We start from the raw sequence: 23,239 nt of genomic DNA, 5'->3' as shown, positions 1-23,239 counted from the left end.
ATGACCCTGAGATCAAGACCTGAACCGATATCAAGAGCTGGACATCCAACCAACTGAGCCACCCAGGCGCCCCAAGAAATTCTTAATAAAAGTAAAAATCCATAGAACTATGAGTATCACAGCTAGGACAGAAACCTCATCATCTTCCTTCATTTTAATATCTACTCTGTAGATCCGGGTATTGTTCTATTATACACAAAGGAATGCATTTGACTTGACCAATTATAGTTTTTTAATCTAATCAATAAGGTTCTACTTAATTACACTGGAATTGCTACTTAGAGCAGTTCTCAAATGTGAGCTATCAGAATCACCTGGTAGCCTTGTTAAACCACAGATTGCAAAAGTCCACTTGAGTTTCTGAACTCAGTAGATCTGAAGTGGGGACCAAAAATGTGCTTCTTTTTTTTTTTTTTTAAAGATTTTATTTATTTATTTGAGAGAGAATGAGAGACAGCATGAGAGGGAAGAGGGTCAGAGGGAGAAGCAGACCCCCTGCTGAGCAGGGAGCCTGATGTGGGACTTGATCCCAGGACTCCAGGATCATGACCTGAGCCGAAGGCAGTCGCTTAACCAACTGAGCCACCCAGGCGCCCAAAAATGTGCTTTTCTAACAGGTTTCCCAGGTGGTGCTATGCTGCTGGTCCAGGGACCACATTTTGAGAATTACTCCTAGGGTAAGGCATGATTATTTCCCATTTACCCAGAAGCTCCATATCTGAATGGCCATGGGCAAGTGAAAATCGTTGTGCAAGGAGTTGTAATTTAGCCACATCAAAGGGGATGCACTTTATTCTATACTCAAGGGGATTAATCAAGAGGTGGTAACATCTTCCAGGTAAACCCAGGTCTTGCTTATTTGCAGCGTTAGTTCTCCATAGCTCCAGGGGGAAAGGGCCTGTTAGAAGCTGACTCCTTAAAAAGTAAAAGGCAAATAGGGAGAAGATAGCAATTGTAGCTGGGTCATCAAACACCATACACAATCTCTGTAGGGCAAACAGGTTCATATGGCACTATATAGACAGTACCTTCTTTTTTTTTTTTTTTTTAAAGATTTTATTTATTCACTTGAGAGAGAGAGATAGCAAGAGATAGAGCACGAGCAGGGAGAGAGGGAGAAGCAGGCTCCCACCAGGCAGGGAGCCCAATGTGGGGCTCGATCCCAGGACCCCAGGATCATGACCCGAGCTGAAGGCAGAAGCTTAACCAACTGAGCCACCCAGGCAGTAGTACCTTCTACACCAGTAAGGAAACTGCCTTAAAAAGAGAATCATAATGATACAAGAACCATTAAAGTGAGGTCAGAGTATATTCCACTCTGTTTAGTGACAAGTAAAAGCAGCATTTAGAGATTTCCAACCAAAGCGTGTTTGAAAAATTTGGCATCTAAAAGGACAACTCAATCCCTAACAATGTTGAATGTTTTGTTCTAATCTACCATTCTATTTAAACCCCTTTTGTCTACCTTTAAATAAACCTGAACTATGAAGAAGAGGCAAATTGTGCTTTTCAAACTATTTAAAACTTGGTTTTGAAAGGTTTTCTGGTTAGAAGTAAAGCAGCATATTATGTTTCATAGGCTTGAAAAGGCAGCTTACTTTGGTACCTGTAATTATGTTAGGTAATTTATAAAAATCTACAAAAGCCAAGAAGAAAGCAGAGCTGATAATAGCTGAGGAGAACAGTAAATCACAGCGCTGATTTTAAATCTCTCTGCTCTGAGTACCTGGATAAACTTCACATCTGGCTGATACCTTGGGGGCAGTCCGAAGTGCAAAATCCAATTTAATCTGGCACCAAATAATACGATTACATCAGCAAACTGCAAAGCCCTATTAAAAAGAAAAATCTGTTATGATATAAAAAGTGTATCTACATTTCTGACTTGAATTATTCTAAAATTAATTTCTAAAGTATTTAGAAAAGTTTAAATAATCTGGAGTTTATTTTATTTTACTCTTCAGAATCAGCTTCTAGGGTAAATTTGATCTTTCAAACCAAAATAATTATGAAGCCAATTCTATTTAAATAGTAATCTAAAAGATGAAATAAGAAGAAAAATATTATAAAACTATACCTATTTCATTATTACTTTTTAAATTTTTTTAAAATTTTTTTTAAAAATTATTTTTTTTAATTAACATATAATGTATTATTTGTTTCAGGGGTACAGGTCTGTGATTCATCAGTCTTACACAATTCACAGTGCTCACCATAGTACATAGCTTCCCCAATGTCCATCACTCAGCCACCCCATCCCTCCCACTCCCCTCAACTCCAGCAACCCTCAGTTTGTTTCTTGAGGTTAAGAGTCTCTTATGGTTTGTCTCCCTCTCTGGTTTCATCTTGTTTCATTTTTCCCTCCCTTCCCCTATGACCCTCTGCCTTGTTTCTCAAATTCCACATATCAGTGAGATCATATGATACTTGTCTTTCTGACTGACTTATTTCACTTAGCATAATACCCTCTAGTTCCATCCACATTGTTGCAAACGGCAAGATTTCATTTTTTGATGGCTGCATAATATTCCATTGTGTAATGGAATATTATGGTATATGTATACCACATCTTCTTTATCCATTCATCCATTGATGGACATCTAGGCTCTTTCCATAGTTTGGCTTTTGTGGGCATTGCTACTATAAACATTGGGGTGCACGTGCCCCTTCAGACCACTACATTTCTTTCTTTGGGGTAAATACCCAGTAGTGCAATTGCTGGGAAAAATTACTACAAGTCTACTGTAGATAATCTCAATAAAACAGAAAAAGCATAAAGAAAAAGAATTTCACCCAATAATACTATCAACTTAAAAGCTATTATCAATAGCCTGCCATATTTTCCTCTAGTCTTCTTTCTATGCAAGTATATTTTTACATAGTTGAGCTTATATGCTATAATACTGTCTCATGTACTTTTGCTTATTACATTTTCCTTTGTCATTAGGTTCTTCTTAAAATTTTTATTTTTTTATTTTTTTAAGTTTTATCTTACTTTTTTAAAGTAATCTCTACACCCGATGTGGGGCTCAAACACAACCCTGAGATCAAGAGCCCCATGCTCTTCGACTGAGCCAGCCAGGCACCCCTTAAATACAATTTTGAAAGGCTATATACTTTGCAGAACACATATATGTAATTTATTTTAACTTTTCTCAATTACTGGATAATTTATAAATACTGGGTTGTACGTCCTTTTTTTTTTTTAAGATTCTATTTATTCATCTGAGAGAGAGAAAGAGAGAGAGAGAGAGCACACACAAGCGGCGGGGAGGGCAGAGGCAGAGGGAGAAACAGACTCTCCACTGAGCAGGGAGCCTGATGCAGGGCTCAATCCCATAACCTCAGGATCATGACCTGAGCCAAAGGCAGATGCTTAACTGCCACCCAGGTGCTCCTGGTTTGCATATCCTTATGCTTGAATCTTTTTTTTTAAGATTTTATTTATTTGACAGAGAGAGAGAGTGAGAGCAGGAACACAAGCAGGGGGCGTGGGAGAGGGAGAAGCAGGCTTTCCACTGAGCAGGGAGCCCGATGTGGGGTTCGATCCCAGGACCCTGGGATCATGACCTGAGCTGAAGGCAGACGCTTAACGACTGAGCCACCCAGGTGCCCCTATGCTCGAATCTTAATACATATTTCATATTGATTCCTAGAAACAGGTATTTTTAAGACAATTGATTCATATTCCCAAATTGCATTCAAAAATCTTCACCAAATTTATTGCTAATAGTTTTTTTATATATCTTAATATCCTTGTCAATATAACTTCTAATTTTTAAAAATAATTTTTACTTTGATATCCACACTAATATTAACATAGCCATCTTTGTTTTGTTTTTATTTACCTCATACATCTTTGCTCATTTTATGCTGTATCATTTGTTTCAGATGTTGTTCTAATAATATATATATATGCAACTGTCATTATTATTGACCCAATCAATAATGTCTCTGCCTTTCTACAGAAGAGTTTATTAATTGCTGTGGGTTTTTTTTTTTTACTTCTCATTTTTCTGCTTCTTGGCTATTTCCCTTTTATCCTATATTTTTCCACAGGGGATCTGTTCTTTTGCTTTTATCTTCTTCAGTGATGATATCATACACAAAATACCATTTTCATATACTGTTATCGGTCCTGTGGGACCCAATTTAACAAACAGATAAAAACTACAACTGAAAGGATAGATTTGTTTAATGATACTTGAAATTACTGATTCAATTATTTACAGCAAGTGGCTTTTTTACACTCTAGTTCTGGGAATGAACGGGCACATGTCTGGGGCTCACACCTGGGCTGTGTATGTGTGGACAGACCCAAAGGAACATAGCAAAGGCTTTGAAACTAGCAAGACAGACCTTGAAGTATGAACTTAACCAGTTTGTTAACTTAACTGCTTGCTAAAACAAAGTCAACATTCCACAGAGTATGTAAATATGACCTAGAATCTTCAAACATAATACTTAAAATCTAGGATACATTCCAAAAATACTCAATATACAAAAGAACCAGAAAAATGTGACCAATTCTCAAAAGAAATGAACAGACTCCCATTCTGTGATGACCCAGATGTTGAAATTAGTAAACAAAGACTTTAAAGCAGCTATTATAATATGCTCCATAAAGTAAACAAAAATACTCTTCAAATAAATGGGAAGATAGAAGTTCTCAACAGAGAAATATAAAATATGAGACAAAAGCATTGGAAAGAACTAAACAGAGAACATAGCATAATGTACAGAGATTTTAAATCACTATGGTGTACACCTGAAACTAATGCCCATTGTATGTCAACTATACTTCAATTAAAAGATAAATAGAAGGTTTATTTAAAAACAAATAAAAATAAAAAGAACATTTCATATAAGAAATTTCTAATAGGGGTGCTCGGGTGGCTCAGTCGGTTAGACATTCAATGCTCAGGTAATGATCTCAGGGTCATAAGATCAAGCCCCCTGTTGGGTTCCATGCTGGGCGTGGAGTCTGCTTAAGATTTTCTCTCTTCCTCTCCCTCTGCCCCTCCCCCCTGCTCACTCTCTCTAAAATAAATAAATCTTAACCAAAAAAAAAAAAAAAGAAATTCTAATAAACTACTTCAAAGACGAAAAAAAAAAAGAATTGAACAGATATTCAGGGACCTATGGGACAGTATCAAAAGTCTTCTATTTGCATTATCCCAGGAAAGGAGAAAGAGATTGGTGTAGAAAAAAAATTTGAAGAAATAATGGCCAAAAACTACAAATTTGGTGAAAGACATTAATTTATAGATTGAAGATCAGAGAACAGGATAAACTAAAAGAAAACCATACCCAGACACATAATCAAACTGCTGAAAACTAAAGATAAAGAAAAATCCTGAAAGCAGCCACAGAACATATTACATATAGAAGAACAATGATTCAAATGACTACAGATTTCCCATCTAAAACCATGAGGGTCAGAAGGTAGTAGACAACATCTTTTAAAGCTCTGAAAAGTCTAAAAACCCTAAAAACAGGTGTGCTGAAAATTACATTTCAGAACTTCTCCTAGATTCATTAAAGTCACGAAATAAATTAGCCTAAGATCTGCCAAGCCACTGTACTTAAACTCTAGAATGCCACGCACCTGGATCTGGCAGCACCCACACAGTTTGGATGGTTATCAGGGATAACGCCCTTTCCCATGGGGGTGGGCAGAAATGGCAATTTACATTGCTCCACCAATTTCCTGAGGGCCTCCTCTGCATGGGCATAAGCAGCACCTACAAGCAATGCAAATGATTCCACAAGTCAGTTATGGTCCAGGCACTGTGATTCCTTTTTTTTTTTTTTTTAAAGATTTTATTTATTTATTTTGACAGAGACACAGCGAGAGAGGGACCACAAGCAAGGGGAGTGGCAGAGGGAGAAGCAGGCTTCCCATGGAGCAGGGAGCCTGATGCAGCGCTCGATCCCAGGACCCTGGGATCATGACCTGAGCCACCCAGGTACCCCATGGCACTGTGATTCTTAAAACAGCTCATACGAATTTGCTTTTAGAACTTCTCAAATAATCTCTTGTTTATACAGGGCTTGCTTACACTCAAAACAAACTGTAACTATGGTTTTTATCTTTGGTATTTTAAAATGTTTAAGAAAGCCACAGTTCTAATTTCCTCCCCAATAATATTCTCAATTATTCTGAAGGATGTGTACTACAAACAAAAGTTGCATCTCTTCTCTCTTGCTGCTCTGAATTGTCTGTTCTATGGTTCCTACTGAATTACTACTCACGATTCCCTAAATACAGTATCTTTACTGACAGGCCCAGGTGGGCAAGGAAGGACTTTGCTCTGACAGAGAGGCTCTCTCTAACCTCACACATTGCTTCCTACCATCAGCTAACGTGGACTGCACAGTCTCCTACCCTAGGCATGGAAATTCTAACAAGAGACGTTAGTTTAGTACATTCAGATTCAACATAATGCTCCCCCACATAAAAATACCTTTAAATCTTTTCTCATACATGTCAGATGAAAAATAGAAAGTTTCCTTGTATTCTCTTTCTTGCCTCAATATCTTTGTCCATCCAGTTCTCTCTTCCTGGACTGTGCACTCAGTGACCTATCATCCATCTATTCAAGGTGTAGCAGTGTCATCTCTTCCAGAGTCTTTCTATACCACCTACACGAGCAAATTGTTGCTGCTTCCCTTGAGAATCCACCTTACCCTCTCTATACACACCACTTATGGGTACACTGCACTTATTTGTTACTAATCTATCTCTAGGTAGGGACCATTATTCCTCTGTATATCTTACAAATGTTTTCTATAATCCCTACCTTATCGTAAGTACTCATCAAATGCTGGTTAAAAGAAGAATGAAAACTAGCATCTACTGAGTTCCTTCTACCTATCTTATTATTTAATCATAACAATCCTGTTGAAGTTAATATCTGTTTTACAACTGAGGTAATTGAGACTCAAAGTAGTAGTTTGCCAAGACCACAGAGCTAATACAGCATACAGCTTCATTCGACTCAGCTCTGACTTTGATTTTTTTCTATTGTCCACAATTTTCATTAAAATTATTTTTAGTTTCTATGTAGTTAGTTCCTCAGTAGTTGATAATTGACTAACATGGTCATAGGTGACTCACAGCCCCCTCAGTTCTAGAACATTTAATGGATAACTTGCTGACAGGAGTATAAGTTGGTACAATACCTTGGGAGAAAGCAATTTGACAATATGTACCAAAACCCCTAAAATATGAATTACCTTTTAACTTAATTTTCTTTTTGGGAATCTATCATAAATTGTAAATATGGAAAAAGCTTTAAGCACAAACATGTTTGTCACAGCTATACTAAACAAACAAAAAACTGGCAAAGATTTAAATATCTGTCAGTGAAGTGTTAGTATATACATGAATAGACCTTAAAATTATATTTAGGAAAAAACTTCAAGACCATGAAGAAATGTTGTTACAATATTAAATGAAATAAAATGTAAATAAAACTGTCTATATGGTGTGATCACAATATATGAAATATACATGCAGAAATGAATAGAAAAGTATTACATGTTAAAAATAGTTGTTTTTTTTTTGTTTTTGTTTTTTTTTGAGAAAGAGAGCGTGCATGAGGGAGGGGAGAGGGGCAGAGAGAGAGAGGAAGAGGAAGAGAATCTTAAGCAGGCTCTGTGGAGCCCGATGTAGGGCTTGATCTCACAACCCTGAGATCATGACCTGAGCTGAAATGAAGAGTCAGACGCTTAACCAACTGAGCCACCCAAGCGCCCCCAAAACAGATATCTTTGGTTGAAGGGATTTCTTCTTTCTAACCTTCTGGATTTTCCAATATTTTTTATAATGATCAAATATTATTTTTATAATGGAAAAAACACATTTTACACATAAGACTGAAGAAACAGAATGGGTGATACTCTTTTAAAAGGGCAAGATCTCTGGGCATTCTAGAATAATTCTGTGATAAATTAGTAAATAATCCTAAATGAAAAGAACTCACACTCCGATTTCAAATATTAGATATGTTAATAAATAATGAAGATAATTTCTAAACAGAATCAGTATTCTTTCAACAGCCTAGCAAGATTTAGAGTTCCACTCGCTGCTACCTTTCCCGATGATAAGAAGGGGCTGTCTGGCATTTCTAATAACAGATGCGGCCATGTACACAGCAGAGGTTTCTGCCATACTAACAGGAGGTGGCATGCAGCACTCCACATACCTGGAAATAAAGAGCTCTGTTAATTAAAAGAGGCCAAGTTTTAAACTTTTTACTATGAAAATACCAAATATATAAAAAGGTAGGGAAAAAAATAGTACAATAAACTCCATATACCCACCATGTAGATTCAACAACTAATATTTTACCACACTTGCCTCACATATACACACACAAATATGCATATCAATTTGTTTCTTGAACCATTTTAAAGTGAATTATAGGCAATTAAAAGCTTTTCCATGCAGCTCTAAAAGATAAACTTTCTCCTATATAACCATAATGTCCCTACCATATCTAGTAAATTAAGTTACTCCCTAATACCATCTAAAAGCCAATCAAATCAGTAATTCACTGACAGAAAATCTGAGTTAATGGCTTTACACTGTAGTAACAGTTGCTGTAAGAACAGTAAAAACATATTCAGAGCCAGTGTTTAATACTATGTGCCATTTAATCTCATTTAATTTTCAAAGCAATGAGGCCAAGAGCTACCATTATCTCCATTTCACCATTGGCGGGCGGGGAGGGAAACTCAGACAATAACTTGCCCAGGGTCCCCAGATGGTATATGGCAGAAACTGGATTGACCTAGGTCATTCTGTCTCCAAAGTCCATGCCTTTAACTATCTCACTGGGAGAATCAGTATTTTGATAATACAATATGCATTAGGAAAAGAAATTTTAAAACTGTCATAGTTAAATATTTCTGGACACCAAGTCCTCGGTGTTTTATTTTAATTAATAAACATCATACACTGTACAAAATTTGAGCATATAAAACAAAAAAAGACATTCAATCTTTACAAAAATTTTATTTTTTTAAACTTTTTTTTTAAAGATTTTATTTATTTGAGAGAGAGAGAGGGTGTGAGCATGATGGGGTGGGGGGCAGAGGGAGAAGCAGACTCCCCGCTGAGCAGCGAGCCTGATGTGGAGCCTGATGTGGGGTTCAACGTGGGGCTCAATCCCAGGACCCTGGGATCATGACCTGAGCCGAAGGCAGACACTTAACAACTGAGCCACCCAGGCACCCAACCTTTTTTTTTTTTTTTCTTTTTTTTTTTAAAGATTTTATTTATTTATTCATAAGAGACAGAGAGAGAGAGGCAGAGGGAGAAGCAGGCTCCCCGCCAAGCAGGGAGCCCGATGCGGGACTCGATCCCAGGACCCTGGGATCATGACCTGAGCCGAAGGCAGACGCTTAACCATCTGAGCCACCCAGGCGCCCCAGGCACCCAACCTTTACAAACATTCTAAAGAAGGCTTACAGAGTTAACTTACCAGAGACTCAGCTCTGCCTTTCCTCCCCCCAGTAATATTTTATCATGTTCAGGTATTATGCAGGGTAGATGTCCTTTTTGTCTGACTCTCACAAAGAGAAACAACTCTTTGGTATACTGAATATACAGAAATGCACACTGTTTTTCTGCAGTCACTAGAGAACCACTTGGTCCACAACAGCAGGAATATACTAAATGGTACCCGGGATGAGGTCTTAACCTAAGTATCCACCCTTATCAGAGGTGACTTAGATACCAGTGAAAAATTGTTTCTTATACTTATTTGCTCAGTGTTTATTTAAGGAACATGAAAAATCAGAGTAACACCTGAGTGGAATATTTTTAAATCACAGAGACAGACAGAAAGACTAAAGTTTTTTATGCTGAGTCCTAAATAATTTTTCACTGGTCACCTCATCTCTTGGTTTACACTTTGAAGATTCTGAATCACCCCTGCTATGTTAGTGAGGATGTATTATTTATGGCCTCTGGAAGAATAATTTCAAATAAGTGCTCAGGAAGCTTCATGTATTTAACTTAATATTTAACCTCCCAAATAATTACTAAATAATACCATTTTATTTATTTTTTTATTTTTTAAGATTTTATTTATTTATTTGACAGAGAGAGACACAGCGAGAGAGGGAACCCAAGCAGGGGGAGTGGGAGAGGGAGAAGCAGGCCCCCCGCAGAGCAGGGAGCCCGATGTGGGGCTCGATCCCAGGACCCTAGGATCATGACCTGAGCTGAAGGCAGACGCTTAACGACTGAGCCACCCAGGCGCCCCTAAATAATACCATTTTAATTAAGAGAATTAAACCCTTTGTCCACGATTTAGTTTAATTATTAAACTGTCAAAAGTTAAGACAAATGAAGATTAACTTATAAACTGCTAGGTAAATTGTTAAAAAGGTAAACATAATAACACAATTAAGAACTTCAGTATAACTATTACTCACTTTACAGAATTCACATTCACTTGCAAGTTCACAAAATCTGCAGGTATGTCAACATAACAAGGACCTGGACGACCATAAATACTGCTTCTCACTGCCTAAATTACAAATAGAAGAAACGATTTTAAAATTCTCAGTCTTTATCACATAATCCACTCAAAGATAATTAAAAATTGTGAAAGGAATACTATTTTATTTTTTTCTGGACATCCACAGTTGGGGAAATAAACAATTTTAACTAAAATTGAAATGCCCTTTATTGATTATATATATTTTTAAAGATATTTTTGTTTAAAAGGGGAGCAACAAGAAAGAAAATACTCACCTAGAGTTTTAAGATTCATGTCATATTATAGTCTTAGAAATTATCCACCAGGCTCTGCCTGCCAAGTGTTTACTCTGTAACATGTGCTTTTACTTGCTTCCTAGTCCTAGTGACTTGGCTAAGTTTTCAGAAACTCTGCATGATGTTATCATATATGTCAAATGGTCTATGTAACACATGGTTTTGAAACAGCTCAAATGTAACTCCACATACAAATGTTGCTTAACTAAGATTAATTTATAACATGCTGTTTAGGCAACTAAGGCATGGTTTTATATGCATTAGTACTACTTTTCAAAACTAAACTTGCAAAAGCATAAGAGAAAGGTTACCCAGGGTTTCATCTTAGCTTTCTTTTTACTTTTCTGTAGTTAAAAAAATAATTTTAAAAACTGAAGGAGAAACTTTTTTAAAAAATAATTTATCTGTTTCTAGAATTGACAGCAAACATTAAAATATAAATAGCTCTTTAATACTATCATTTTTGACTGCCTGAATATATACCAAATTGTTGCTTATTCTGTGGAGAATACAAATAACACAGGTATGAGCAACTGAGAAAAACCAATTGACCTGGAGGACTTATAATTAAATACTTTTACCTTTTCGATAATAGAGGGAATATTTTCTATGCTGCTCGGCCGGGCAGAGAACTTGCTATATAATCTACAAGCTTCAACCTATATGCAGAAAGAAAATCACTTAAAATTCAGCTCACAGATCATATTACTCTTCGGAAGGAAGACAAAATGTTAAATCATTACTTTCTATTATGTGTAGAGAAAAGATGGAGAAAATACATTACCTGGACTGTTTCTTAAAAGCCTAGGCAAAGCCCAAATTTCCACCTCAGTATGATTTAGGAAGTAAATCAAAACAAGACATCATTTTCATTTCTCAGACTGGCAAAAATGAAAGACTTTGATAATACTCAGCATTTACCACCACACAGGAAAGCAGGCACTCTCCTAAGCTGCTGGTGAGAGTATAAATGGGAAGGGAAGTTGATAATGTCCACTAAAAATTAAAATGAGCATATCTCTGGACCCAGAAATTCCACAGCCAGGAATACAAAACTTCACCTGCTTCATCTTGTTACAATTATAATCTATCCTTATTACATTGCTGCCAGTTTTCCTGTTATATATTTTACTGCTATGCTTTTTGGGATGTGTCAATTCAGCAATGCTAATTTTTCACTGTTTAATGCACTCTAAGCAATATATAGAAATGGTGTCTCTTGATACTTTTTGGTATGAAAGTTGGTAGTCTTAGTCCCATGAGCATGATAGAATTAAGATTTTCAGTCTGTTCCTGGTCATGCCATCTAAAGTATTTCCACAAAAAGAGATACTTGGATTTTAAATCAAATCAGTGATTTTCTCTTCACATTTTTAATTTCACCTAATAAACTTTTATTATTTTCCTTTTCAGAAAAAAATATTTGCAGTAGACATTATCCTCTGCTTTCGTTTCATCTATAAAGTTTCTGTAGTAAGTTTAAATTTCTTTTTTTTTTTTTTTAAGTATTTTATTTATTTATTTGACAGAGACAGAGACAGCGAGAGAGGGAACACAAGCAGGGGGAGCAGCAGAGGGAGAGGGAGAAGCAGGCTTCCTGCCGAGCAGGGAGCCCGATATGGGACTCGATCCCAGGACCCTGGGATCATGACCTGAGCTGAAGGTAGACGCTTAATCACTGAGCCACCCAGGCACTCCTAAATTTCCTTTTAAATAACTTATCTGTTCTGCTTATTTTTCAAATGTATTAGCATCTTTTAAATAATGGTTGTTATTCTTTACCATTAACTAAGTAAACTTCAATTCCCTTTCAAGAGGATAAAAGTGTAACTTTTGCATCAACCTATACCAAGATCTAGTATTTTACAATAATTTAAATCATAGAGAAAATTCTATGTTTATATTCTGAGGTTCTCACAATGACTTCTGGATTAACCAGTAGACTTTGCCTAAGGTTTTAACTTTGCTCAGAACTTTGCGCTGGAAATGCGCAAATATTTTCTTAAGAGTTAATCATTCACTCTCACCTATTTGCTTTCTAGAACTATTCTTAAAGCTGTAGCATTCTGTTTTATGCAACTATTTATGAAGACCTCTGTAGTACTTGTAATATATAAAAAAAAGTAAAAAAAGAAAAAAACACAAAAAACAAACCACTATAGAATTTTGTTGACAAATTCTTTTAAGTTTTTAGAAATTTTTAAATATTCTCCTTCAGCCTTCTAAAATAAAAATGAATTTGTCCAGTCTACTGATAGTCATTTTACATAGGACTTTTCCTCTCAACTTTTTACTTCTCTGAAGTTTGGGAGGCATAGTCCCACACCATTTTTATTCCTGCATCTTGACTCTTTAAGAACTTAGTTTCAGAGTTTAAAAACCTGTCAAAAAGATATATCTCTTGGAATACTGCTCCTAAGCAGAGCCTGAGCTCCCTTAATATGCACACTGAGATTGTCTTGTAGTTAAGGAAAATTACCTCTAAATTACCTCAGGTACCTCTGTTTTGTGTATTTTGCAGATAGGAGTTTTTATTTCTTCTCCATAAATCTTATTTATTTATTTATTTATTTTTAAAGGTTTTATTTATTTACTTGACAGAGAGAGACACAGCAAGAGAGGGAACACAGCAGGGGGAATGGGGGAGGGAGGAGCAGGGAGCCCGATGCGGGGCTCGATCCCAGGACCCCGGGATCATGACCTGAGCCAAGACAGACGCTTAACGACTGAGCCACCCAGGCGCCCCTCTTCTCCATAAATCTTAACAGCGTACACTTATGCTACTAAACTCTAAGAAAAATTTTAGAGTGGGTACCTGTGGAAACTCCTGGAAGGCTCCCATCATTTCCTGCCTTCTTTCAGAAGAACCACCAATCACAATCAAGGGCCTGAAATAGTCATTGTTTTAAAAGAGAATTACAGATGAGATTGACATGTAAAATACTCAGGAGAGTGCCCAGTTAAGAAATAGCCATGTATATTGAGAGAGACAGAGAATTTCACTTTCCCTTAAAAACTACAGATTAGGGGCACCTGGGTGGCACACCCGGTTAAGTTCTTGGTTTTGGCACAGGTCCTGATCTCAGGGTCGTGAGATCTGAGATTGAGCTCCCCATAAGGCTCTGTATTGGGTGTGGAGTCTGCTTAGGATTCTCTCTCTCCCTCTCCCGCTGCCCCTCCCCCGCACTCGAGAACACGCACCTGCTCTCTCTCTCAAATAAATAAATAAAATCTTTAAAACAAACAAACTATAGATTAAAACAGATTTAGGAAGCAACCTGATACAAGAGAACCCTTTCTTAATTTCAGAAAAAGTTGAAATTCATAGTAAATGCTTTTCCTTCGTGCCACCCACTTTCCAAGCCCTTCTGAATGCTGATGCTAAACCTCTAAGTGTGGTGATGTAAAATAAATTTTTATGACCTTCCTATTAGTCTTGGAATTAAAAGGAGGAAACAATTTTTTCACACTTTCCTAAGTGAGTCTACTTGGAAATGGTGGAGTAAGAGAAATTCCTCGGCAATAAATTTCTTAAAGAAAAGATACAGCAAACTTAAAGTTACTAAAAAAATATCAGACCCTAAAGTAGGTAAGAAAGAGAAAGACTAGGAATGAAAAAAGGAAAGAAGGCATATGGCAAGAAAGTGAACAATGAATGCCCTTCCTACATTAGTCTAAATATTATCTAAATATTTAATCTTCCTTTATACTAGGAAGGTGAAATATTTTATGAATTGACTAGAACATAACCCCCTTTAACATGATCTTACTGGTAAAGTGCCAAAGATGGGGTTAAGGGCAAGGTCAAAGAGTAAGTACTAAGGAGCTTATAAAGCAAACTCAAAAAATATAATTTCAATTGTCTTGCTAATTATGCAAAACAAGATGAAGAATTGGATATACATTCTTACATATGGAGCTGGGGTCTTTAAAAAATAATTCTACACTTAAAGAGGACTTGTACACACATTCACATATATAGAGAGATAAAAATACACACACACACACACAAAAACTCCAAAATGTGTGTTTTTTTTTTAAGTTTTATATACAGTGTTATTTTAATGAGTTAAACATGAGACTATTCCCACAAGCTTCTACACATGAGTTTATAAACACTTAAAATCTCAATGAAAGATGTTAGATGAAGCACATATTATATACTGTCTAGTTCCTGTGAGTTAAACAGAGAGCTATGCCCATATGCTTCTACATATATGTTTAGAAACACATATCTTTTTTTTTTAAGTAGGCTCCATGCCCAACATAGGGCTTGAACTCATGACCCTGAGATTAAGAGTTGCATGCTCTACCGGCTGAACCAGCCAGGCACCCCTAGAAACACCTATATCTGAATGAAGGAAGATGTTACTTGAAAGGTTTATATACAGGGTAGACTCAATGAGTTAATCATATGTGTATTCCCATATGCTTCTACACATAAGTTTTCCAAAATCTCCAAAATGTTAACAGTGTTTACCTCTAAGTAAGATTGCTGATATTTTTTATGTTCTTCCTAATACTGCTCTTAATTTTTTACTAAGCCATTCCCTCAAGCACTTGATTCCAAGTCTTCCCACCCCAGATCACGAATAACAATTAATTACCAACAGTTCATGTTTGCATTTGCCATACCACCCAAAGCGTGGATGAGACCTGGGCCAGAAACAACAAGGCATACTCCTGGCCTAGAAGCAAAACAGAATTTACTGTATTAAAAGCAGGTCAAATGCAATAGCTGATTAATATCACTCTAGGAGGAAACATGGCAACCTTCTTGGACTTCAAAAAGAGGACATATAGGTCTTTACTACAATTGGTAAAGCAATTATTAGAATATTTTCTGAATTATAAAAGAAACAAGGGAAAGATTGTTAGTCTTTCCTGCAAGAAAGAAGATACCTATCATCTTCACACTATATTTCACTAACCTTTTCATATTTTGAACCTCTTCATATTTTGAAGAGGTTATATTTGGGCCCAATCAATTTAATGGCATACAAAAGCCAATTCTTGATACTGAGTACATTTTTGTTTGGAGAAAAGTATTTAAAAAATTTTTTAACAAATATGTCATTTGATCTCTGACAGCAAATACTTCTGAAATGTAATGCTCCGCCTCAAATTTTTTAAACTGAATTTGAATGCTTTACCCTAGATGTGACTTTCTAACCTTAAAACACTCAAGGAAAAAGTATCTCCATATAATTCAGTTTGCCATTTTACACATTTACAAAGTCATTTAAGAAACTCAATGTTTAAGACAGCCTTCAAAAGAAATTGAAATAAAACAAAGACTTTAGTTTACCTGCCTGTCAGATATCCAATCGCAGAAGCAGCATAACAAGCCTACAAAGAAAAAATACTGGAACTTAAGCATACTGGGATCCTTACAGTAATTGCACGTATAAAAATTCACTATTCAGTAAGAAACTAGAACTGAATGGTAAAGGAGGAATTAGAATGCTTTCAGTTTTAACAAGTAATGTTCTACCTGTAAACTTCAAATAACAGTTTAGGTATCTAATTTAGTTCCTAGTATTTCAAGGAACTTGTCTATTTCATCTAGTTTATTAATAATATCCTCTTACAACTGCTTAAATATCTGCAGGATCAACAGAAATGTTCTCTATCTTATTCCTAATATTGGCAATTTGTGTTTTCTCTCTTTTATTCTTCATCAGTCTTGCCAGGGATTTATCAGATTTATTAATATTCTCAAAGGACCAATTTTGGCTTTGTTGATTTTTCTATATTGTTCATTTATTTTCTAGTTCACTGATTTCTGCTCTTGTATTTATTATTTTACCCTTTTCATTAGGATTTAGTGTGGTTTTCTTTTTCTAGCTTCTTAAAATGTGAGCTTAGAGCACTGATTTTTGCTCTTCCTTAGTAATAGATTCATTTAAAACCATTTCCTCTAGGAACTGCTTTGGCTATGACTTACAAGTTTGAAATCTCATCTTTTCATTATCATTCACTTCAAAATATTTTCTATTTTCCACTGTGATTTCTTCTTCAACCCACTGGTTGATTAGGGTTCATTGTAATGTGTCCTTTTTTGTTGTTGTTGAAGATTTTATCTATTTACTTGAGAGAGAGAGCAGGTGGAGGGGCAGAGGGAGAGAGAGAAACAGACTCACCACTGTGCAAGGAGCCCGATGTGGGGCTCGATCCCAGGCCCAGGGACCACAACCTGAGCTGAAGGCAGATGTGTAACCGACTGAGCCACCCAGGCGCACCCCCCCCCTTTTTTTAAGATTATTTATTTGAGAGAGAGACAGAGAGAGAGAGAGCGTGCATGAGCAGAGGGGAGGAACAGAGGGAGAGGGAGAAGCAGACACCCCGCTTAGCAGGGAGCTGGAAGCAGGGCTGAATCCCAGGACCCTGGGATCATGACGAGAGCCAAAGGCAGACGCTTAAAGGACTGAGCCACCCAAGCGCCCCTGATGTGTCATTTTTCATTCCTGCTATTAGTAATTTATATTTTCTTTCATTTTTAAAAAAAGATTTTATTTATTTATTCATCAGAGACAGAGAGAGAGAGGCAGAGGGAGAAGCAGGGAGCCCGATGCAGGACTCCATCCCAGGACCCTGGGATCATGACCTGAGCCGAAGGCACACACTTAACCGATTGAGCCACTCAGGCGCCCTCTGTCTTTCATTTTTGACCAGTCTGCCCTGAACTTTTTTTATTTTACTAGTCTTTTTAAAATGTTTACAAAGTATCAAATGTGTTATTTAACTTTCAAATGTTTGGGGATTTCCTAGTTATCTTTCTGTTACTGAATTTATTTCCACATGGAGAGGTTACATGTATTATATATTTTCAATCTTTGGAGATTTGTTGAGATTCCCTTTATGGCTTGCATATGCCTAGTTTTTATTTCTTTTTCTTAAAGATTTTATTTCTTTATTTGAGAGACAGAGACAGAGAGAGAACAGGAGTTGGGGGAGGGCAGAGGGAGAGGGAGAAGGAGGCTCCCCTCTAAGCAGGGAGCCCAAGGTGGGGCTTGATCCCAGGACCCCGGGATCATGACCGGAGGGGAAGGCAGACGCTTAACGGACTGAGCCACCCAGGTGCCCTGGTTAGTTTTTACTTTTTTTTTAGTTTTTACTACACTTTAAACTACACTTCAGCTGCACAGCAAAAAAGGGGAGGTGCTAAATCAAATACAAGATAACCTGAAAATATGCTAAATGCCGTCTCAAATAAATCCTTTTTCTTAGTCTGGGACATCTTTTTTCCAGTATTATTTCTTCTCATTTTTTTTAGAAATAATAAAAAATAGGATATTTTCTAACCTCCAATCAGCTTTATGTGTGGTACACTGAACTTAAAAAAATGTTTAGGACGTAAGCGTAAAAAATTAAAAATAAATTTTTATGAATCATAATCTTAACTGACACCACTACATATGCCCAACCAAGAAGGTGCACAAAGGCTCTGTACCATTTCTGTGTTACTATTCTCCATTGGCCCTTATCTCTTTTCCCTTTTGCACATAAGTCCAAATTCACAAAGGATAATAATAAGACATCCCTAAGAATGCAAGTGCATAAAATATAATATCTGTTGCAATATGAACACTTATTTGGACACTGAGGAGCACTGTCCACTTATTAAAGTGGGGTAATAAATGTTGCTACAGAATGAAAAATACAGAACAACATATAACAAAAATCATATTCTTCTGTTGCAGAAGTCAAAAGTTGAAAAGGAGCTCTTTTTATAGATCATAAAACATGTATTTCTTGGGGTGCCTGGGTGGCTCAGTTGGTTAAGCATCTGTCTGCCTTTGGCTCAGGTCATGATCCCAGGGTCCTGGGAGAGAGCTCCGCATTGTCAGCTTGCCTCTCCTTCTCCCTCTGCCCCTGCCCCACACCCCCCCAACCTCTGCTCATGTGCTTATGTGATCTTTCTTGCACACTCTCTCTCAAATAAATAAAAGAAAAACAAAAAAAAAATGTATTCCTTTACCAAGTTACCTCCACTCACAAGGAGAATACTGTGTGCAGTACTTAAAAGAGCAGACTCTAGAACTAAATTGTTTTGATTCAAATCCTGCTCTCCTACTTTCTGCTGTGTAATTTTGGCAAGTTACTCTGTACCCTGGCTTCCTTATCTATAAAATGAACATAACTGACAGCACTGCTGTGAGGATGAAATCAATTAATACATGTAAAACATTCCGAATATTGCCTACACACAGAAAGTGTGCCTACTTCCTGGAAAGCTGCTCAGTATATGGCTTGATTACTCTAGGGATCCAATGAAAGATAAACAGGTCACAACCAATTACACCTTTCTCTTTAGTACAACACATAATTGGATGCCAAGTCCTCTTTTGCCTCTTGTATGGCTTCTGAATCGGTTCTCACATTCTCTCTTCATCATCCTCGCATTACCCTTAATTCAGGCAATAGTTAAGTCACCCTGACTACTGCAAAGACTCAGGTTGACTGAGGGGACTGTCTACTACTAGGAATGTCCTACAGGCATCTCAAACTCATATCCAAATTGGGATTCATTATCTTTGCCCTCCAAATTGGCTCTTCCAGCTGTACTCCCGATCTGAGTTAGTGGCACTGTGATCCACTCAGTCAGTTAAGCAAGCCCAAATCTGAGAAGCATCTCCAGAAGAGCCTGTCCTCTCCTTCCTAGCTGGTTAATGCCTACTCATCCTTTGAGACAGCTCAGGGACCATTTCCTCTAGGAAACCTCTTAAGTTCTAGCTGAGTATCCTTTTCTAGGCTTCCATAGCACCTTGAATATACCTCTATCACAGCACTTATCACATTATAATAAAATTGTCGGCTTATGTCTGTCTCCACAGCTAGGTTATAAGCTCCTCAAGGACTGGGACAGTATATCATTCATCTCCATATCCATATGCCCAATAAAGCACCTGGGACCTACAGAGGCCCTCCACTAAGCTTATAGGACTGAAATAAAACTTCAAGCTGTCCTACTGATCTATACTCTGTACTACTATGATTTCTAAAGTACAAATCTAATTATGTCTCCCACCTATTTAGAAAACCCTTTACAGTCTCATTCAATGCCGACTGAAAAAGCCCACATTCCTTGTCCAGCCATGGACTTACTACAACTCCCTCTCAGTCCACCTAGTCAGTCTCACAGCCCACTGTGCCTTTAAGCTATTTTGATGGAACAGCATGAACAAACATTGCCTTTATGGATAATCTTCTCTGTCCCACTCAGAGAGAACAAGTCACCCTTTACATACACCATTCCTTATGCATACATCTATTGTAAGTTATTATACTAGATAAATTTGTTGTGTGTGTTTTGCACTCACCTTCCCAGATTGTGTTCAACTTAAAGATCAAGACTAAACCTGATTCCTTCAATATATCTCTCTAGGTTTGGGCTTGCTTGATTGACTAGGTGAATCAGCACCACTGACTCAAATCATGAATACAGAGGGAAGAACCAATTTGGAGGGAAAAGGTAATGATTCAAAAATCAGACATGAGTTTGAAATGCCTATAAGACATCCCTAGTACGTATTTCCCATAGTCAGCTTGACTCTTTGCAATAAGTCAGAGAAAGACGTAAACACCAGTACCTGGTATGTAATCATTAAACATGTGGTGTATGAAGAAGAAACCAGACATTCCACTTCCAGAAAAACAGTAAAATATAAGTCTTATTAATAGGTCAATAGTTTCATCTTCCCACACAGATGAAAGAATAGAATGTTGTTCCAACTAAGAAGATAGAAGCAATACAAACTGAAGACCTGATTTAAGATTTAAAAAACCACAATCCTCAAATCTTATACTTAAGGACTGTCATTGAATTAATTTAAAAATGTTGTAAGTTTCTACATCATACAAAAACCCCAACCACGCCAGGCACTATGGAGATGTAACAAATGAACCTGCTCTCTAGGAGCCCACATCTGATGAAGAGGAAGGGCAGCACTTAAGGAGGTCAAGGCAGCTGTCTGGCAACAGGTGGTAAGAGCCTGAATGAGAGAGCAACAGTGGGAGTGCAAAGCAGGAATACTTAGCTGTAGATGGACTGACAGGATATGACACCATAGAAGTTGTTTCTTGATCTTTTAAGCCAGCATTGGTGAGAGGAGGGCAAGGCTGGGTTGACAGAGTGAGCACTGAGACTGGGTTGACAAAATGTCTTATTTTCCATTCTTTTGCTTCCAAATAAGCCTCTACGAAGGGTGGCAGCATGATGTGGGGGAAGGAGCACTGGGCTGGGATATAGGACAATGACGTTCTAATCACAGCTTTTCCATTTGTGATACTGTCATCTTGCAAGGCCGTCTACTATATAACAGGAGACCCGGCCTTCACCCATTCATCTGGTAGGAACGGCCAGAGCACCTACCATGTGCTAGGCAGTGGGGATATAGATGTATCAAGAAGAAATAATATCCCTCCTCTCTTGGAGCTCACAGCCAAATAGGGAAGTCAGACCAGACAAATAATACACGGAAACAGACACATAATAACAGATAGTTATGCGAGGACACAAGGCCTGGATTCAGACCGGGAAACTGTCCCTTCCAATCCCGACCCTCTAGACTTGGCAGAGTACAACCCTGGGCAGTGTCAAGAGCATGGACTCCAGACCCAGAACACGCGGGCTGAAATCCTGGCTCAGCCGCTACCAACTATCACCTCGGGCAAATTACTTAACCTCTGTGTGTCTCACTGTTCTCATCTGTCAACTAGGATTAACCGAAGTTCTTGCTTCATAGGATTGTCGTCATTGGCACGTGTGAAGTACTGGAACAGCGCTGAGGGCTGGGCACCTGCAATGAATATTTGCCGTTATTAGCAATCATTCCCAAAAATGCTTTTGGCTCCCAGTGTCCATACGTACGGCTTGCTCATTCCTCATCCCGACGTACGTGATGCCCAGCTTCTGCGCCGCAACGGCGATTTCGGTCACCGGGATGCCCACGATGCCAAACATGTACGCCACATCCTGGGGGCCAAGAACAGAGGAGTAAATGCCCGGACCCCGCCACACCGTTCCCTCCCTCGGCGCTAAAAGCAAAGCCTCAACGCAAACCTCCCCGGTCCCACCCTAGCGCTCTCCGGGTCTGCGGGACAGGTCTCCGCGCCCTGCCGGCTTCCGTAGGAGCCTTTCGTTGCAGGAGCGTCACCATACTTGGGTTTTCAGGGCCTGGGCGATGACTTCAGCACCAGAAACCTGCTTCTCGCTTCTGTCGCTACGCTCCGCGAAGGTACTTTCCCACATCTTCCACCTAAAATTTCGAGGTACTCTCTCAGTCAACAAGTTGACCCGTAGCGACCGGCGAAACAAAGTCAGAAGGCAACCGCACGCCAATTGTGAGGCCCCGTCCTCTGACTGACAAGAGGAAAGCAACCAACCGCTTTAAAAATAGCGGAAAGGAAAAGGCGGGGCTTGAGTTAGTCGGCTCACAGGGTAAACACACTCCTTCTCCAATCAGAACCGTGCCCTTTGCCCAGCTCCTCCAGTCGCCGGGTCAGAGCATCGGAAGGAGGCGGGACTAGCGGGAGTCCACGGCCTATGCCAAGCAGGTGAGGGGCCAAACCTCGGAGGCCTCTCGCCCCCTCTAATCACCGTCCGGAGCCGTCAGGGGACCCGAGAAGGCGAGTGGCGCATGCGCATAGTGGGGCAGCGGGAGGGCTGGGAGCGCGAGTGCAAGGGGGCGTGGCGCGCGCCCCCCGTTGCCCCCTCCCCATGCTTTAGGGGTCGAGGGCAGGCTTCGCAAAGGCTGCTGGGACCCGGGTGGGCTGGGTGGAGCCCAGCGTGGTGCGAAGTTGTCTTTGGGTCGTGTTGTGTTTCTGCGCCCACTGAGTCCTGGACGTTTGCTACGTGCTTTTTGGTTTATACACGCTTTTGTAACTTTGGGAAGAAGTTTCACAACTGTGCAGTTCGTGAAACATAGTAATTAACTAGTGCACGTTAATTAAATCCGTAAACGGATGTACTCTTTACCCCAATGTTATAGATGACACCGAATTTATAAGCAAGAGACAGTAAACTGCTCACACCATTTCTCAGAATCCCAAACTTGTACTTTTGGGCTACCGGAGACGAAGAGGAACCCTTGAACCTAGCTATTCTAGCCAGGCGTGAGCTCGCAACCCTGAGATCAAGACCTGAGCTAGTATCAAGAGTTGGATGTTTAACTAACTGGGGGAGCCACCCAGGCGCCCCTGAACCTAGTTATAAGTAAAAGACCATTGTTTTCTTTAACTCTTGCTACTCACCCACTCTTCCTCTCCATTCACCCTCCGTTCTTGTCTTTTCCAAAATCAGGGAATGTGGGTTTTCGTAATTCTTCGGTTCAGTCCCTGTCGACCAGTCCCTGTAGCTGATAAGCTTTTAAAACGCATTTTTGAGGGGCGCTGGGCTGGCTCAAAATTAAAATAAAATAAACCCCACAAAACCACGCATTTTTG

At 38.6% G+C, this 23,239-nt stretch overlaps 1 protein-coding gene across 5 annotated transcripts in view; it reads right to left on the bottom strand.

Annotated features, from left to right (window-relative positions):
* The window catches only part of HACL1 (2-hydroxyacyl-CoA lyase 1), a 66,260-nt gene extending 44,055 nt beyond the window's left edge, over window positions 1-22,205 (bottom strand). For 2 of the 5 annotated variants that reach the window (XR_004677326.1, XM_034994342.1), the window contains exons 1-10: window positions 21,957-22,205; window positions 21,666-21,770; window positions 16,101-16,141; window positions 15,400-15,480; window positions 13,608-13,680; window positions 11,374-11,451; window positions 10,450-10,544; window positions 8,098-8,210; window positions 5,609-5,744; window positions 1,727-1,832 (exon numbers count right to left, since the gene is read on the bottom strand). Coding sequence is in view for 4 of the 5 variants with exons in the window: in XM_034994342.1 (XP_034850233.1) it covers window positions 1,727-1,832; window positions 5,609-5,744; window positions 8,098-8,210; window positions 10,450-10,544; window positions 11,374-11,451; window positions 13,608-13,680; window positions 15,400-15,480; window positions 16,101-16,141; window positions 21,666-21,770; window positions 21,957-22,046 (918 nt within the window). In the remaining variant the exon portion in view is untranslated. Of the gene's footprint in view, window positions 1-1,726; window positions 1,833-5,608; window positions 5,745-8,097; window positions 8,211-10,449; window positions 10,545-11,373; window positions 11,452-13,607; window positions 13,681-15,399; window positions 15,481-16,100; window positions 16,142-16,739; window positions 16,936-21,479; window positions 21,595-21,665; window positions 21,771-21,956 lie in introns of those variants that run through there. The other 3 variants (XM_034994355.1, XM_034994364.1, XM_034994374.1) reach the window with 3 other exon arrangements.
* Window positions 22,206-23,239: the final 1,034 nt, after the last annotated feature.

Source organism: Mirounga leonina, unplaced genomic scaffold (assembly GCF_011800145.1).
Source record: "Mirounga leonina isolate KUSES-001 unplaced genomic scaffold, KU_Mleo_1.0 Mir_115, whole genome shotgun sequence".
NCBI lineage: Eukaryota > Metazoa > Chordata > Mammalia > Carnivora > Phocidae > Mirounga > Mirounga leonina.
This window is presented reverse-complemented; position numbering and strand designations above follow the sequence as displayed.